The sequence below is a fragment of the Cetorhinus maximus genome, chromosome 19, assembly GCF_964194155.1.
Source record: "Cetorhinus maximus chromosome 19, sCetMax3.hap1.1, whole genome shotgun sequence".
Classification (NCBI taxonomy): domain Eukaryota; kingdom Metazoa; phylum Chordata; class Chondrichthyes; order Lamniformes; family Cetorhinidae; genus Cetorhinus; species Cetorhinus maximus.
The window spans coordinates 15598568-15616439 of NC_135897.1; the positions used below are offsets into that span (position 1 = coordinate 15598568).

The 17872-nt window shown below is 46.6% G+C and overlaps 1 protein-coding gene across 1 annotated transcript in view; it reads right to left on the bottom strand.

Moving 5' to 3' along the window:
* LOC144693664 (ephrin type-B receptor 1) overlaps nt 1-17872 on the bottom strand; it is a 540104-nt gene that overhangs the window by 23594 nt on the left and 498638 nt on the right. Inside the window, exon 13 of the mRNA XM_078563531.1 lies at nt 4178-4327. Within this exon, the coding sequence (XP_078419657.1) occupies nt 4178-4327 (150 nt within the window). The remainder of the gene's footprint in view (nt 1-4177; nt 4328-17872) is intronic.

Genomic DNA, 17872 nt, shown 5'->3' on the forward strand with positions numbered 1-17872 from the left:
ATGTCTACGAGCAGCTTGTGGTGGAGCCCACTAGGGAACAGGCAATTCTAGATTTAGTGATGTGTAATGAGGCAGATTTGATTAGGGAGCTTAAAGTGAAGGAAGCCTTAGGAGGAAGTGACCATAATATGATAGAATTTACCCTGCAATTTGAGAGGAAAAAGCTGGAATCAGATGTAACGGTATTACAGTTGAATAAAGGCAACTACAGAGGCATGAGGGAGGAGCTGGCCAGAATTGACTGGGAGATGAGCCTAGCAGGAAAGACAGTGGAACAGCAATGGTAGGAGTTTCTGGGAGTAATTTGGGAGACACAGCAAAAATTCATCCCTAGGAAGAAGAAGCATACTAAAGGGAGGACGAGGCAACCATGGCTGACAAGGGAAGTCAGGGACAGCATAAAAGCTAAAGCGAAAGCATACAATGCAGCGAAGAGCAGTGGGAAACCAGGGGATTGGGAAGCCTACAAAGACCAACAGAGGACAACTAAAAAAGAAATAAGGAGGGAGAAGGTTAAATATGAGAGTAAACTAGCTAGTAATATAAAAGAAGATTGCAAGAGTTTTTTTAGATATATAATGGGTAAGAGAGAAGCAAAAGTGGACATTGGGTCGCTGGAAAATGACGCTGGAGAAGTAGTAGTGGGGAACAAAGAAATGGTGGAGGAACTGAATAGGTACTTTGCGTCAGTCTTCACAGTGGAAGACACGAGTGACATCCCCAAAGTTCAAGAGAGTCGGGGGGCAGAGGTGAGTATGGTGGCCATTACCAAGGAGAAGGTGCTAGGAAAACTGAAAGGTCTGAAGGTGGATAAATCACCTGGACCAGATGGATTACACCCCAGAGTTCTGAAGGAGAAAGCTGAAGAGATAGTGGAGGCATTAGTGGTGATCTTTCAGGAATCACTGGAGTCAGGGAGGGTCCCAGAGGACTGGAAAATTGCTAATGTAACCCCCCTGCTTAAGAAGGGAGTGAGGCAAAAGACGGGAAATTACAGGCCGATTAGCCTGACCTCGGTCGTTGGTAAGATTTTAGAGTCCATTATTAAGGATGAGATTTCAGAATACTTGGAAGTTCATGGTAAAATCGGGCAAAGTTAGCATGGTTTCATCAAGGGGAAGTCATGCCTGACAAATCTATTAGAATTCTTTGAGGAGGTAACGAGTCGGTTAGACAAAGGAAAGCCAATGGATGTTATCTACTTGGACTTCCAGGAGGCCTTTGACAAGGTGCCGCACAGGAGGCTGCTCAGTAAGATAAGAGCCCATGGTGTTAGAGGCAAGGTACTAGCATGGATAGAAGATTGGCTGTCTGGCAGGAGGCAGAGAGTGGGATAAGGGGGTCCTTCTCAGGATGGCGGCCGGTGACTAGTGGAGTTCTGCAGGGGTCAGTGTTGGGACCACAACTTTTCACTTTATACATTAATGATCTAGATGAAGGAACTGAGGGCATCCTGGCTAAGTTTGCAGATGATACAAAGATAGGTGGAGGGACAGGTGGTATTGAGGAGGCGGGGAGGCTGCAGAAGGATTTGGACAGGTTAGGAGAATGGGCAAAGAAGTGGCAGATAGAATACAACGTGGGGAAGTGTGAGGTCATGCACTTTGGTAGGAAGAATAGAGGCATAGACTATTTTCTAAATGGGGAGAGAATTCAGAAGTCTGGAGTGCAAAGGGACTTGGGAGTCCTAGTCCAGGATTCTCTTAAGGTTAACTTGCAGGTTGAGTCAGTAGTTAGGAAGGCAAATGCAATGTTGGCATTTATTTCGAGAGGACTAGAATATAAAAGCAGGGATGTGATGCTGAGGCTTTATAAGGCTCTGGTCAGACCACATTTAGAATATTGTGAGCAATTTTGGGCCCCGTATCTCAGGAAGGATGTTCTGGCCCTGGAGAGGGTCCAGAGGAGGTTCACGAGAATGATCCCAGGAATGAAAGGCTTAACATATGAGGAACGTTTGAGGACACTGGGTCTATACTCGATGGAGTTTAGAAGGATGAGGGGGGATCTGATTGAAACTTACAGAATACTGAAAGGTTGGATATAGTGGACGTGGAGAAGATGTTTCCATTAGTAGGAGAGACTAGGACCCGAGGGTACAGCCTCAGAGTAAAGGGAAGACCTTTTAGAACAGAGATGAGGAGAAACTTCTTTAGCCAGAGAGTGGTGAATCTATGGAATTCATTGCCACAGAAGGCTGTGGAGGCCAGGTCATTGAGTGTATTTAAGACCGAGATAGATAGGTTCTTGATTGGTAAGGGGATCAAAGGTTACGGGGAGAAGGCGGGAGAATGGGGTTGAGAAACTTATCAGCCATGATTGAATGGCGGAGCAGACTCAATGGGCCGAATGGCCTAATTTCTGCTCCTATGTCTTATGGTCTTATGGTCTGACCAAAGTTCTGTTTAACTGAAGAATAACTTCTACTCCTTTGTAATCCAAACCTTTCGAAGTAAAGGCCAACACTGCTTTTGCCTTTTTGTATCTGTCCAAAAGGAAGATAAACAGTAAAAACTGGGAAATAAGAATACTGGTCTGAATTGGCCTTGTATACCTTAAAATGGAACACCAGTAAAAACTGGGAAATAAGAATACTGGTCTGAATTGGTCTTGTGTACCTTAAAATGGAACACCAGTAAAAACTGGGAAACAAGAGTACTGGTCCAAACCTGTTTTTCCTTCTGGGCAGGCTTTAACTGATTTATATACTTGGATTCCTAAGTTTCTGTGTTCCTCCACAGTTTCTTATCATTCAGAAAGTACCCTGATTTTATCTTTCTCAGGTTTTTCTTCAGCATAAACACCTGAAAGTTAGTGCTCAAAGTCGTGGAGCGTGGAGCAGGTGTCATCTTCTGTCGGAGATACAGACACAATAGGCCTGATCCACAGGCTCAGAGTCTTCAAGGTGCTGCAGCATCTGCTTGAAAGCTGGGAGCTCATGTAGGAAAAAGCAAATCACTAATCAAAGCCCATTAGCTGCTAATCAGTTTGTCATTATGCACAGCAGCACCACTCTGTTGATCAAGACAAAGAAATTACTTCAATCCCAGTTATCTCATGCACTCTCAAAAGAAAACAAAGAACGCCAATTAGAGGGGGAAAATATTCTTATGGAAAAAAATTGAGAGAAAATCACGTGCACTTTTTGCATGGGTATACAGTTCACACTGCATACCCTAGTGAAGTAGAACAGGAGAGAACTCATGGGGGAATTTTAGCCCTACTTGCCCAGAGGAGACTGGGTAGTTAAAATGGCTTACCCACTAATTCGCCACCAATCTTGATTTTAACCTGCCTTTATGAGCAGGTGCCAAAGACACCCATCTGAAACCAGCAGGGTCCTTCTTTAAATATGTACATCAGGGGTCCAGTGATCCACTGGGCCCTGACAGCAAGTTTAACCTAGATCTGAGTGGGAAGGTTGCTGCCGTTTTCGTGCCAGGCTGAAGCTAGTCAGAATAGGGTTGGACATGAAGAGGTCCTGGAAGGTATTTACTTTTCTTCATCCTGGCCTCTGGGCCTTACAAAGGAAGTTTAAGCTCCTCCTGCCCTGAGCTCTCCCCACCATCATTCTCCCCAAACATTGAGACACATTCCCAGAATTGCCTTTCCCAAACCTCTTTGCATGCCAATGGTCAGAGGCAGACAACTGGCATGTTAATGAGGGCTGGGAATTAAAATAACCCAGCCTCATCTCTGTAGCAATGGTGACTATCCAGCCCAAGGCCTAGGTTAAAATCAGGGCCTATGTTCTAAGGAAGATTTGATAAGCTCGCCAATAAATACTTTCCCACTATTTCACTGGCTGGTTATGCAGTGCCAGGACCATTCAGATTCATTTGAAATCGAAAGTTTTAAGTGCTAATAACCAACAGATCTTACCAGAAATAAGGAGCAGGTCAGTTAGCTTGTGAAAGAGAAAGCCAATCTAATTCTAACTCGTGTATTCATTCATCAGGCCTTTTTCTGATAAATGGATCAGGTTGAAGAATAGATTTGTCTATCTCTTTCATACACTGATTTAACCCATAGTGTATTTCCAGTGTTTCTCGATTCTACTTTTTCAGCAATTAAGCATTTTTCCTTTTATCCAATTCTCAAAATAGTTTCTTATATTTTTTTGGGTTGCATTGTATAAGGATTAGGAACAGTTGTATTTTCTGACATATGTACTTACATCTTGATTTGACATGTCCCAGTAAGGCCTCTCTCCAAAGGACATCACTTCCCACATGACAATTCCGTAGCTCCACACATCGCTGGCCGAAGTGAATTTACGATATGCAATCGCCTCCGGTGCTGTCCATCGCACGGGGATCTTTCCACCCTGTACAAACAGTTAATGGCAGTCCTGTGTTAGGTTCACTCTTTGCACAGCTATGGTGTTTCTCTATGTAAAGAGGCTTTGGCAGCTTCTTCATGCTACTTTGTGGCTCAGTAGGTAGCGCTCTCACCTCCAACTCAGAAGGCCACTGGTTTAAGATTGAGCGCAGAAATTTGAGCCCATAATCCAGGCTGCCGCACTGTTGCAATACTGAAAGCATGCTGCACTGTCAGCTGGTGATGTTATGCTGTCTGCTGTCTCAAATGGATGTAAAAGATATCCCAGCAGTAAGAAGAGCAAGTGAGTTCCCCCAGTATATTTGCCAATATTTATGTCCCAAACAACATCATTTAAACAGATTATCTGGCAATGTATGTAATGTTTTTTGTAGGAGCTTGCTGCGCACACGTTAATTGCTGCTTTTCTTATATCACAATAAAGGTTAAACTTCAAAAGCACGTCATTGGCTATGAAGTATTTTGGGACATCCTGAGGTCATGAAAGGCACTGTATAAATAGAAGTTGCTAAATTATCGGATGCTTGTCTGATGTTCAGTACTGGATGAGCAGAAATTTCCTCCAGTTCGAGCTGTAGGGCAGTGTAACTGGGGGGACCACACATGCCACCCCCCCCACTCCCAACTCTGAAGTTCCCAGATAAAGATTGCATGGTAATTGCCTGAGAAGTTCAAACATCCCTAGGCAAATTGCCCTTCATTGGGAACTATCCAAAAAATGTGATTTAAATCACAAACTTCAGGTGGCTCCAACTGTGTTACAGTAATAGTTACTCAGAAACAGTTAGAAGAATTACAACCATTTCTAACTTCTGGGTAACTATTGTGCAGACCGAACCCCGAGGGGACTCACCCACCACCCCAAACCCCTGGGAGATTCTCCCACTCCCTCATGAGATTCCCTCAACCCCATGGAACTATCCCTCCTGTCCCCCACCCTCCTCTCCTCCTCGCCAACCAAGGCCCGAGTCCTGACTCTCACCCCCAACCCTGAGGCCCAACCCGACCCTCTCCACCACCCGCCCTGACCCCACCCACCGAGGCCCAGCCCAACTCCCAACTCTCGCCCCCACCCCGAGGCCCAATCTGACCCACCCCACCGTCCGTCCCCCCCACCCAATGAGGCCCAACCTGACCCCCAAATCTTACTTCCACCTGAGATCCAATCCGACCCGACCCACCCACGACTACACCCCCTACCTCGAGGCCCGGCCCCAACCCAACACATACTCCCCTTGGCCCCCCACCCAGAGGTCTGACCTGACCACCCAACCTCCCAAATGCTACCCTCTTAGCCACTTATCTTCTCCCTGGCCTGTCAAATACCTTTCAACTTGGGTATACAATTGTCATGATAATGAAAGAGAAACTGAATTGCATGTGGAAATATTGGACTTAAAAAATAAGACCTGAGTTTTTAAAATGTACACAAGCCATTGGCTGGAATGCTGTAGGGTGACTCCCTAAGGGGTAATGGAATCCCACCCTGTTGCCAGACAAGGTACTTCTAAAGGCATCCAGAAACTAAATGCTCCCTCCGGTAGAGACAATGGAACGTAATGGGAGTTGAGAATCATCTCATCAAGAAATCCTGTGAGCAATGGCCAGAGAGATTTGTTAATTTGCTTCCCACTTGGAATATACAAAGAAGGGGTTAAAAGTGAGCTGAAAAGCTGCCCTGGTGTCTGTCTGTTGGTGGATGTTCTAGGAGAGCAAGTGCTGAAAGTTTGACTCAGAAGTAACAGCCACACATAGTACCCCTGCAAATCACCATTTTGCAAGTATCCCGATCTCTCTTCATCTCCACCGAATTCAACACTACTGGAACCTCAAAACCAACTATCTGCCTGTCGGAGTCAACACTACTAGAACCTCAAATCTGACCATTCGTCTGCTGGAGTTAATTCTACTGGAATCTCGAATTGCAAAGACCAGAACAGTCAATCACCTAATCCTCACGAGTCAAGGACTTCTGTATAACTTTTTAAAAATATACATATATATATTCACTTACTTCAAGCTAAATTCTTACTTCTAACCTATATGACGGTATGTGCATGTGTTTTATACTTTCTTCCCTTTAGCAGTTAATAAACTTATTCTTACCTTTAACTCAAGAAAGTCTGATCAAATTGGCTCCATCAAAACCAGAACAAATGGGTCAAGGAAAAAGGTATCCATGAAAGGGATACTTTTTAGATTAAATCTTGTTGTGACCAATAAAGGGTGGTTGCTGAATAAAGACAGGGAGCCAGTTCACCCCTCCTCACCCGGGTCATAACAATTTGGGAGTGTCCCATCCAGATGGTGACAAATTGAGGGGTCGCGCCTGGATCAACAGCTTTGGGGAACCTCACCTGAGGGGGTGGGTTGTAACAGCATTTAACTTACCTGGCTTATGGCAGCTAGTGCCGCCAAGAAGGGGGCGTGGCCTCCTTACACCCGACTTTACAGCTCTCGACACTAGGCCTTAGGGACGCACTACACTGCACAGACCTCACCCAGGCTGAGTCGGAAGATTGGGCTAGAGGAGCAGAGTGGCAATCCGACTCTGATTGCCAGTCCACTGAAGGCCCATTGTCTTCAGTTCCAACTGCAAACTCCATTCCTCCTAGCTACAGACTCCTGCCCTCTGACAACTGGCTGAGGCTGTACCAGACTGTTCACAACCTTGATATCATATTTGACCCTGAGATGAGCTTCCAAACACATATTCATACCATCATTATTTCCACCTCTGTAACAATGCCTGACTCTGCCCATCTGCTCTTGAAATCCTCATCCAGGCTATTGTTACCTCTAGACTTGACTAATCCAATGCTTTCCTGGCCAGCCTCCCACATTCTACCCTCAGTAAAGTTGAGGTAATCTGAAACTCCACTTCCCTTGTGCATATTCACACCCATTACCCCAGTGCTCCTGACCAAGCAATGCCTTCATTTTAAAATTCTCATTCTTTTATTTCAAACCTCTCTAAGGCCTCACCCCTGGCCATCTCTGTAATCTCCTCTAGCCCTACAACTCTCCAAGGTATCTACACTCCCGTAATTTTGGCCTCTTGATCATCTGTGATTTTAATCGCTCCACCATTGCTGGCCATGCCTCAAGTATATAGCCCCCATGCTCTGGAATTCTCTACCTAAACCTCTCCACCTCTCCACCTCTCTTTCTTAAAATGCTCCTTAAAATCTACTTCTTTCAACAAGTTTTTGGTCAGTGGCCCTGATATCGCCTTGTTTGGTTTGGTGTCTAATTTTGCTTCATAATGCTTTTGTAAAGCACATTGGGATATTTTATCACATTATACGTGCTATATAAATGTAAGTTGTCGTTTATCAGACTGATACAGCTCCTCAAGTTGAAGATTGTAAAAAGGCTGAACAATAAAAATGTCCCTATCTGCACCCAGATAAGGTAGATCAAGAATTAAACAAAGGATGAAACAAATCCACCTGAGTGGCAAAGACCATGCCCTATAGACCAGTGTTCCCCACTTCCCCGAATTATGTTGCCTAATTCAGAAACAATTCGTGTGAGAATATTTGAATTAAGGCCCGGGCCCAACTTCCCTCTAAACTGAACCTACCCAAATTCATTCTTTCATCTCATCAATTAACTTGGCATTCAAACCTCAAGAAGAGGAGGGTGTATTAGGCATTAGAAAGCAGCAAGTATGAAACTTCTTTACAAAAATAGCAAGATCAATACACCAATGTCAATTAGTTGTGGGTTTTTTTCATTTGTTTATGGGATGTGGGTGTCACTGGCTAGGCCAGCATTTATTGCCCTTGTTCAGAGGGCCTTTAAGACCCACATTACTGTGGGCGGGTCTGGAGTCACATGTAGGCCAGGTAAGAAAAGCAGATTTCCTTCCCTAAGGGATATTAGTGAACCAAATGGGCTTTGATGGCAATCAGCATTGGTTCTGTGGGCATCATCAGACTTTTAACTCCAGATTTTTTACTGATCCAAATTTCACCATCTGCTGTGATGGGATTTGAATCTGGGTTCCCAGAGCATTGCCCTGGGTCTCTGGAATATTAGTTCAGTGACAATGCTGCCACGCCACTGCCTCCATCCTGAGGCTCACTCCAGGTCTTTCAAGTACCTAATTGAGATTGGCCATCTGGTGCTATACTGGAGGAGTGCTGCACTGATGAAGATGCTAACCTTTGGATGAGTGGAATTTGCCACAACCATATTCAATTCCTGGTGGATGCTGTGTGGTGATTTTAGCTGGGGGAAGGCTTGGAGGGAGCACCATAGCTTACCATTCTCATTCTTGTTCATCACCTCGTGTTGCTTGCTCAACATCGCATGTGTGTGCAGGAGTGGGTGCGATTCCTTCTCAGACTGTCTGGGTTCAGTCACTGACAATAACCATTTGGAAGGCATAATGAAGGGCAGAACTGTAACTTTGAGCGAATCATTAATGCTGTGCCCCTCTAATAACTGTACTCATAGTGGCTGTAAGCTTGCTGCATAATTGGATGCAAAAAAGGAAGATGATGCAACAGTGATCAAATGCTGCAAGCTATCAGTGTGAAACTGTTAGCCCTGTGGGAAGGAGTTAGAAAAATGCTTAACATTTGTATAAATTAGTTCCTATTAACCTTTTCACCTTTATTTAAGTGGGGAAAATACAATTCCTCATCACAGCACTGAGCTCCTGAATCTTATTGTGGATTGCTGTGTGACATGATTCAGAAATGTATACATCAAGTACATCTGAATTGTGGCTGTTTGCTCATTGCGGGGGGGTCAGGATATTTTGCTCAACAAGTTGCTGAGGCAGTGGAAGCAAGAAGGAAATAAGGAAGTCAAAAGGTATCATCTTCTTTGTGTTTATTCTCCCTCCCTAACAGCACTGTGGGTGTACCTACACCACAAGGATAGCAGTGGTTCAAGAAGGCAGCTCACCACCACCTTTTCAAGGGCAACTAGGAACGGGCAATAAATACTGGCCTAGCCAGCAAAGCCCACATCCCATGAACAAACATAAAAAATAAATCATCCTCAGACCAAGAGGCCCTATACTAACTGAACCCTTTGGGGGTCAAATACCATTTGCTTTGTGTACAGGACCTACATCTGACCTCAGTAGGCAAAGGGCCCACACGGCCTAGTAAGAGCACATTTGACAGCACAGTCTAAGGACATCCACTCATAGCTGCAAAACAATGTCCTCCCCTACAAAGAATAAACTAACCTCTTCGCCCCCATCACAGACTGGGATTGTATAGAAACACAAAGGTTTACAAGACGAAAACAGGCGAGTGGCCCAATCAGTCTGTGATAACACTTTCCCTCCACACAATCAAATCATCCCAATCATCTTTGCCCACCCTGTTCCTTTCAACCTCTTTCCTTCATATGTTTATCTAATCTAATCTTGAACATTGACATACCTTCTGCTAAAACCAATAACCCTGGGAGTGAATTGCACAGCTTCAAGAATCAAACGGACTCAAAACATTAACTGTGTTCCTCTCTGCAGATGCTGTCAGACCTGCTGAGTTTTTCCAGGTATTTTTGTTTTTGTCACAGTTCTCTGTCTGTGTAAAGAAGTTTCTCCTGCTCTCGGTTCTAAATCTCATTTATTTGACCTTGCATCTTTGGCCTCATGTTCTTGACCCCTTAACTACTGGAAACAGTCTGCTTCTAGCTATCCTGCCCCGCCTTTATAATTATAAACACTTGGTTATAACACCCCATAACCAACACCTAAAAACATTTGATAAGATCATTAGCTTATTGCTGCTGGTGGTAATTCCCTGTGTGCAAATTGGCTGCTACATTTCCTGTGTTACAACACAGTTGTTGTAAATGGCTTTGCGACACCTGGAGCTCAGGAATGGCACTGTGGCAATGCAATGCTTTGAGTTTAAAATGCTCATTAGTTTAAAATTTTCAGGTCTCTCCATGGCCTGGCCACTCTACATTTTAGTAATCTCCTGCAGCCCTACAATCTCCCCTGATCTCTGTATTGCTCCAATTCCAGCCTCTTATGCATCTCCAGTTTTATTACTTCACCATGAGTGGTTGTGCCTTCAGCTGCTTAGGCCCTAAGCTCTGGAATTTCCCCCCAAACTTCTTTGCCTCACTACCTCTCTTTCCTCATTTAAGGCATTTCCTAAGATCTACCTCTTGGGCCAAATTTTTGGACATCTGTCCCACTATCTCCTTTTTTAGCTCAGGGTCATATTTTACTTGATAATGTTCCTATGACGTGCTTTGGGATTTTTTACTCACTCACCATGCTCTCTCTCCTCTGAGCTCACTGCTCTCTTATCCTCCCTATTTCTCTCCCTCCATGTAAATTCCTCAACCCATATTCACAGCCACTCCCCTTGGCCTTGCCAACTCAATTGATCTTTCTTGTCCCATTGTATCAATCACAGATAAGGCCAGTTCTGATCACTTCCTTGTGTCACTCTCTTGTTCCCCTACCTCCATGCCCCAAACCCTACTTCCTTCTTTATTATTTCCAACCTCCCTGTCCTTTCCAAAGTTCTTGAACAGGTGGTTCCCTCCCAAATTCATGTCCATCTTTCCCGGAACTCCGTGCATCAATTTTCTCCCATTAATTTTAGGAAGACTGAAGCCATTGCCTTCGGTCCCCACTACAAAATCTGTTCCCTAGCTACTGGCTCCATTCCTCTTCCTGGCAACCATCTGAGGCTGAATTAGGCTGTTTGCAATCTTGATGTTGTCATGGTCATGGATCCTATCCCCAAATTACTTATGGACACATTGAACTCTTAAGTAAGACATGTGTTTTGTAAAAAAGGACTTAGAAGCAAAAGCTGGCTGAGACTGTAACCACTTGGTAGAGAATTACTATGTGGATTACACTTGACCAAGTAGTCCAGAGAGAATGGAATGTCACACCTAAAAGATGTAACACAACCTCCTTCAGACAGAGGCACTTCAAAGGAAAAGATATAATGCAAACTGAACTGTAATCTCCTGTGGTTGAGGAGGTAATGGAACATGATTACCCTCTCAGCCAAAATCATGTCCTGTTGGGTTATATCCAGACTGTGAACACTAATTAAGTTGAAAGGAAAACAGATCTGGGCAAAAGACACTCCTTCCAGGAATACACAAGGAAAGGAGTTTTAAAAAGCCAACTGCAACCCTAGTTGTGTGTGCTAATCTGGTGTTCTGTTCTGGTGTGTGTGTGTGTGTGTGTGTGTGTGTGTGTGTGTGCTGTGAAGGTCACAGCTGAAGAGCACCAACTGGGCATCCCTGCGCTTGCAGGTAAAAAGTCCTCTCTCTCTGATTGCTGGAAGCAAGTCACAAGTCAGCAAAGCCACAGTCGAAAAGGAAACAGGACAACTCCTTTCAGTTAACCTACAGAACCAAGAATCTCCAAACCAACTGCTCAACTACCAAAGTCAGCGCTACTGGAATCACCCAAGTTAACGGCTGCAACATTTCACCATCTACTCCTCACAGACAAGCCAAAGGACTGATTCGTATATCTTTATTAACCTTTATTTGTGGGCCTAATCCCCATTTCTAATCTGTGCATAGAAACATTGAAACTAGGAGCAGGAGTAGGCCATTGGGCCCTTCGAGCCTGCTCCGCCATTCATTATGATCATGGATGATCATCCAACTCAATAGCCTGCTCTTGCTTTCTCCCCATACCCTTTGATCCCTTTCGCCCCAAGAGCTATATCTAACTCCTTCTTGAAAGCATACCATGTTTTGTTTTCAACTACTTTCTGTGGTAATGAATTCCACAGGCTCACCACTCTTTGGGTGAAGAAATTTCTCCTCATCTCAGTCCTAAATGGTCTACCCCGTATCCTCAGACTGTGACCCCTGGTTCTGGACTCCCCCACCATCAGGAACATCCTTCCTGCATCTACTCTGTCTAGCCCTGTTAGAATTTTATAAGTTTCTATGAGATTCCTCCTCGTTCTTCTGAACTCCAGTGAATATAATCCTAATCGACACAATCTCTCCTCATATGTCAGTCCCGCCATCCCAGGAATCAGTCGGGTAAACCTTCGCTGCACTCCCTCTACAGCAAGAACATCCTTCCTCAGATAGGGAGACCAAAACTGCACACAATATTCCAGGTGTGGTCTCACCAAGGCCCTGGACAATTGCAGCAAAACATCCCTGTTCCTGTACTCAAATCCTCTCGCTATGAAGGCCAACATACCATTTGCCATCTTTACCACCTGCTGCACCTGCATGCTTACCTTCAGCGACTGGTGTACAACGACACCCAGGTCTTGTTGCACATTCCACTCTCTCAATTTATAGCCATTCAGATAATAATCTGCCTTCCTGTTTTTGCTACCAAAATGGATAACCTCACATTTATCCACATTATACTGCATCTGCCATGCATTTGCCCTCTCACTCAGCTTGTCCAAATCACACTGAAGCATCTCTGCATCCTCCTCACAGCTCACCCTCCCACCCAGCTTTGTGTCATCTGCAAATTTAGAGATAGTACATTTAATTCCGTCATCTAAATCATTAATATATATTGTGAATAACTGGGGTCCCAGCACCGATCCCTGTGGCACCCCACTAGTCACCTCCTGCCGTTCGGAAAAAGACCCGTTTATTCCTACTCTTTGTTTCCTGTCTGCCAACCAGTTTTCTATCCATCTCAATACACTACCCCCAATCCCATGCACTTTAATTTTACACGCCAATCTCTTATGTGGGACTTTGTCGAAAGCCTTCTGAAATGCAAATAAACCACATCCACTGGCTGCCCCTCATCAACTCTACTAGTTACATCCTCGAAAAATTCCAGTAGATTAGTCAAGCATGATTTCCCTTTCATAAATCCATGCTGACTCTGTCCGATTCTGCTACTGTTTTCCACGTGCTCAGCTGTTAAATCTTTTATAATGGACTCTAGGGGCAGACTTTTACGACTGACGCATGACATCACGATATTGAGGTGGGCGGACGCTATGAAGCGCGACGCGCGCCTGTCATTAATTAAAGGCCTTGTTAAGGCCCTTAACTCGGCAATTGACGCTGATTTTGAGGAGCCCGTGCAATCTTCGGCTTGGCGCACGGGCCCAAAGGGCAGGAGGGTAACTGATTTTTTAACAAACCTCATCCACGGGCGGGATATGTGGGCTCAGAGGGGTTGTTAGTGTTTTTTTCTGAAGTATTTAATGCAGAAAGTGTTTTAAAGTTGCCTGTGTGATTGTTAGCAGTTCAGGTCGATTTCCAATAGCTTTCTCTGTACTTTGAAGCTTCAGCTCAGCAGTCTGCAGACAGGAATCTTTATCGGGCCTGCGGCTTTCCAGAGGCCTCCATTTAGCTTGGGTATGGGTTCTGACATCTCCACTGGAGGCAGCTCCTCTGAGGAGGAAGGGAGGGATAGAATGAGGAGGAGGCCAGAAGTGGACAATCAGCCTCCAGGGAAGCCACCTTTGGGAGGCCAGGCGCAGGCACAAGGGGCGCAGGGCCAAGAGGTTGTCCAAGGTGGAAGGGGCCGCAGAAGACGCCACTATCCTGCTGCCAAGGTATACAGGCAGTGAAGCAGCTACCTCAATATGACTGAGGTGCAGTGCCGAAGAAGCCTCCGACTCTCAAGGGAAACACTCAACAATATCTGTCAGATGATTGGCCCTGAGATCTCCCCGAACTGTGTGGGTGGACACCCCATACCAGCAGCTCTGAAGGTCACAGTTGCCCTCAACTTCTATGCCTCTGCTCCTTCCAGGGCTTGGTGGGTGATCTTTGCGGTGTCTCCCAATCAGCTGTCCACACTTGTGTCAAGCAGGTTACAGATGCTCTGTTCAGACGGGCATTGACCTTCATCCACTTCTGCTGTGACCAGGCAAGTCAGACACAGCGAGCCAGAGGCTTCGCAGCCATTGCTGGCTTCCCCCGTGTCCAGGGTGCTATAGACTGTACACATGTGGCCATCAAGGCGCCAGCAGGTGAGCCCGGTGCCTTCGTCAACAGGAAGGGCTTCCACTCCATGAACGTTCAGATAGTGTGTGATCACAGGATGCTGATTCTACAAGTCTGTGCAAGGTACCCAGGCAGCACAACGCTTACATCCTCAGACACTCCCAGGTGCCGAGGTGCTTCAGTGCTCTGACTCGGCTGGATGGTTGGCTGCTGGATGACAAGGGCTATCCCCTCAGAAGGTGGCTCATGACGTCTCTCTGCCATCCAAGAACAGAAGCTGAGGAGCGGTACAATAGAAGCCACGCCTCCACAAGGGCTGTGGTGGAGAGAACCTTCGGTCTTCTCAAGATGCGCTTCCGTTGCCTGGACCGCTCAGGGGGCGCACTCCAGTACCCCCGAGATCGTGTCTCTCTGATAGTGGTAGCATGCTGCGCCCTGCACAATATTGTGCTGGAAAGGGGGGATGCAGTTGACGATGAAGACCTTGACGCAGTGGATGAGGCTGCACATGATGAATCCAGCAGTGGCTCAGAGGATGAGGAAGCACAGGGCGATGATGAGGGGCAGCACACTGACCCGCTACTACACCAAGGAGGCAGGGGAACCTGGGGCACTTTAATCCAATGAATCTTCAGCTAGCTCCACACACATGGATCAGCAGGACCAGCATTGCCTGGCACTTCCACACTTGGCACTTAGGTGCTACTTCTTCCACCTCAACAACTGCAACTAAGGGCTTAGTACAGAAACATCAATGTCCACTCAAACACTCTTGATATGTCTGCGAAACATGCAAATACAGCACAAAGGAAACACCCTCAGCCATGGTCAGAAAAGTGGACTTTATTCCCACCAAAATAAAGCACAAACATCACTCTGACGTACATAATGATATTTTCCCTAATCTAGGGCCGACACAAAATCGCCAGTGACATACCCGGGGAGTGCCTAACGTGCCTTATGCTTACATTTCCGGGTGCTATGTCTAGGTGCTGCCCCATCGCTCGGAGTGGCTTGTGAGACAGCCTGCTGACTCTGCTGTCCTATTGGCCTAGATGACCTTGGCGGGCGTCTTCTGGCCCGTGGAGCCTGTGCTGGCCCCGCCTGGGAGGGAGGCCAGAACTGGCACCTCCCCAGTTGTCACAGCCTCAATGGATGCAACGGTCACTGGCAGAGAGGCAGAGGAACTGCTGCCCTCATCCAGAGCGCCATGAGAGGAGCTCGCAGCGACGACAGGCAGCTACTGCGCCGACGTGAGGTCACATTGGACCTCCCTGCTCACCGCAGATGGCTGGGCACCGAGTGGCAACACTTGTGCCCAGAACATCTCCCACATTGCGAATGACCACCTGTGACCATTAGCACTGTGAGGGCTTGCAGGTCAGAGCGTAACCCAATCAGAAGATTCTCAATCCGATGGAAGCCCCTCTCCATGAGAGTCGCCAATCTCTCAATGGAGGAAGCCTGAAGCTCTGTCCTGAGGTTCATGCCATCACTGACACTCTGCCTGGACTCCTCCACCACAGAGACCACACCCTCATGCAACCCTGCCAGATGCTCCCACATACCCTGCCACTTGTTCTGAGTATGTGTCCAGCTGCCTCTCCTGCAGGTTGCCCCCAGGATACTCCAATGTGACAAACACCAACATATGCTGCAGAGAGAATCCATCTTCTCCTCAACCATTAAGGCTGATGTAAGCATGGTCACTATTTGTTTGCCCACCCAGCGTGCGCCAAATGCCCAATGCAGTAACGACACTAAGACGTGCGGGGTAGGGGGGCATCAAAGGCTAAGGCTACCTGCTGGGTAAAATGGCCAAGGCTGACATGGTACTCACCCTTACAGAGCGCAGCAAATCATTGAAGCGCTTGTGGCACTGCGTTCCTGTGCACCGCGCATCGTCATGGGGGCTAACAGCCACCGCCACCTCCTGCCACACCTGCCTGGTCACGTGGGGGGCCCTCCTCCTCCCATCCTCCGGAAACAAGACATCCTGATGGTTGGACACCTCTTGGAGGAGGACAGCAAGGCAGGCATCTGAAAACCGAGGGGCACAGTGGCCCCCCGCTGGCCTACCCTGCAGCCTGCCCCCTTCCTTCTCCTCTGCCCTCACCTCTTGTGCTGCCCAATGATTGGCCATGGTCAACAACCTAAAGGAGGCTGCCTGGCCATTCTTTATACAGACTGTTGGGTCCCCATTGGAACCGGCGGTCTGAACACGCCCGCCGCCAATTTAATTTTCCCGATGAACACGAGAGTCTGAAACGCGTTGGACGGGCCTTAATTGCCCCACCCGCGCAAAATGGCGGCACGGCCCGTTTCGGTGGCGGGGATCGGCTCCCCACCTGCCGCCGATTTGGTCGGGCCCGCCCGCTTGCCTGCCCAACAAACGCAAAATTTTGCCCTTGAATTTTCCCCACTACCGACGTCAGGCTGACTGGTCTATAATTCCCTGTTTTCTCTCTGCCTCCCTTTTTAAATAGTGGGGTTACATTAGCTACCCTCCAATATGTAGGAACTGTTTCAGGGTCTATAGAATCTCGGAAGATGACCACCAATGTATCCACTATTTCTAGGGCCACTTCCTTAAGTACTCTGGGATGTAGATTACCACGCCCCAGGGGTTTATCGGCCTTCAATTCAATCAATTTCCCCAGCACCATTTGCCTACTAATACTAATTTCTTTCAGTTCCTCCCTCTCACTAAACCCTGTCTATGTGTGTTGCATTTTTTTACTTGTGTTTGGTAACTAATAAACTCACTCTTTCTTTGACTCAAGAAAGCCTGATTAAATTGGCTCCTTTTAAAACATAAATACATTTGGGCTGGGAAAAGGTATCCACAAGGGAAGGGGGTCCTTTTTAAATTAACCTTGTTGCGACCAACCAAGGGAGTTAAATAAAGAAGGGGAGCCAGTTCATTCCTCCTCACCTGGGAGCGCAACAATTAGGGGGAACCTCACTCGGGGACCGGTTGTAACAATGTCATATTTAACCCCAAGATGAGTGCTCAACCATACAACCGCACCATCACCATGGCTGCCTAATTCCAACTTTGTAACATAGCTTGACTCTGCCCCTGCCCCAACTCATCTGTTACTGAAGCATTCTTGTGTTCCTCTGTTACTCCTAGGCTTGACTATTCTAATTCATTGCTGGCTGACCTCTCACATTGTATTCTCTGTAAGCTTGAGGTCATCCAAAACTCAGCTGCCCATGTCCTAACTCGCACAATTCTGTTCACGTATCACCCAGTGACATACATTGGCTCCAGGTTAAGCAATGCCTTGAGCTTAAAACTCTTGCCCTTATTTTCAAATTCTCCCATTGCTTCCCCTCCCTGTCTCTGCAATCTTCTTCGGTCCTGCACCCTCTGAGGTATCTGAGCTCCTCTAATTCTGACCTCTTGTGCATCCCGGATTTTACTTACTCCACCGCTGTTGGCTATGCTTCAAGCTACCTGGGTCTTAAGCTCTGGAATTCCCTCCCTAAACCTTCCCCTTCTCTACCTCTCCCCCTTTTAAGATGGTCCTTAAAACCTACCTCTTTGACCAAGCTTTTAGCCATCTGCTCTAATATCGCCTTATGTGGCTCAGTGTCCTATTTTGTTTTATAATGC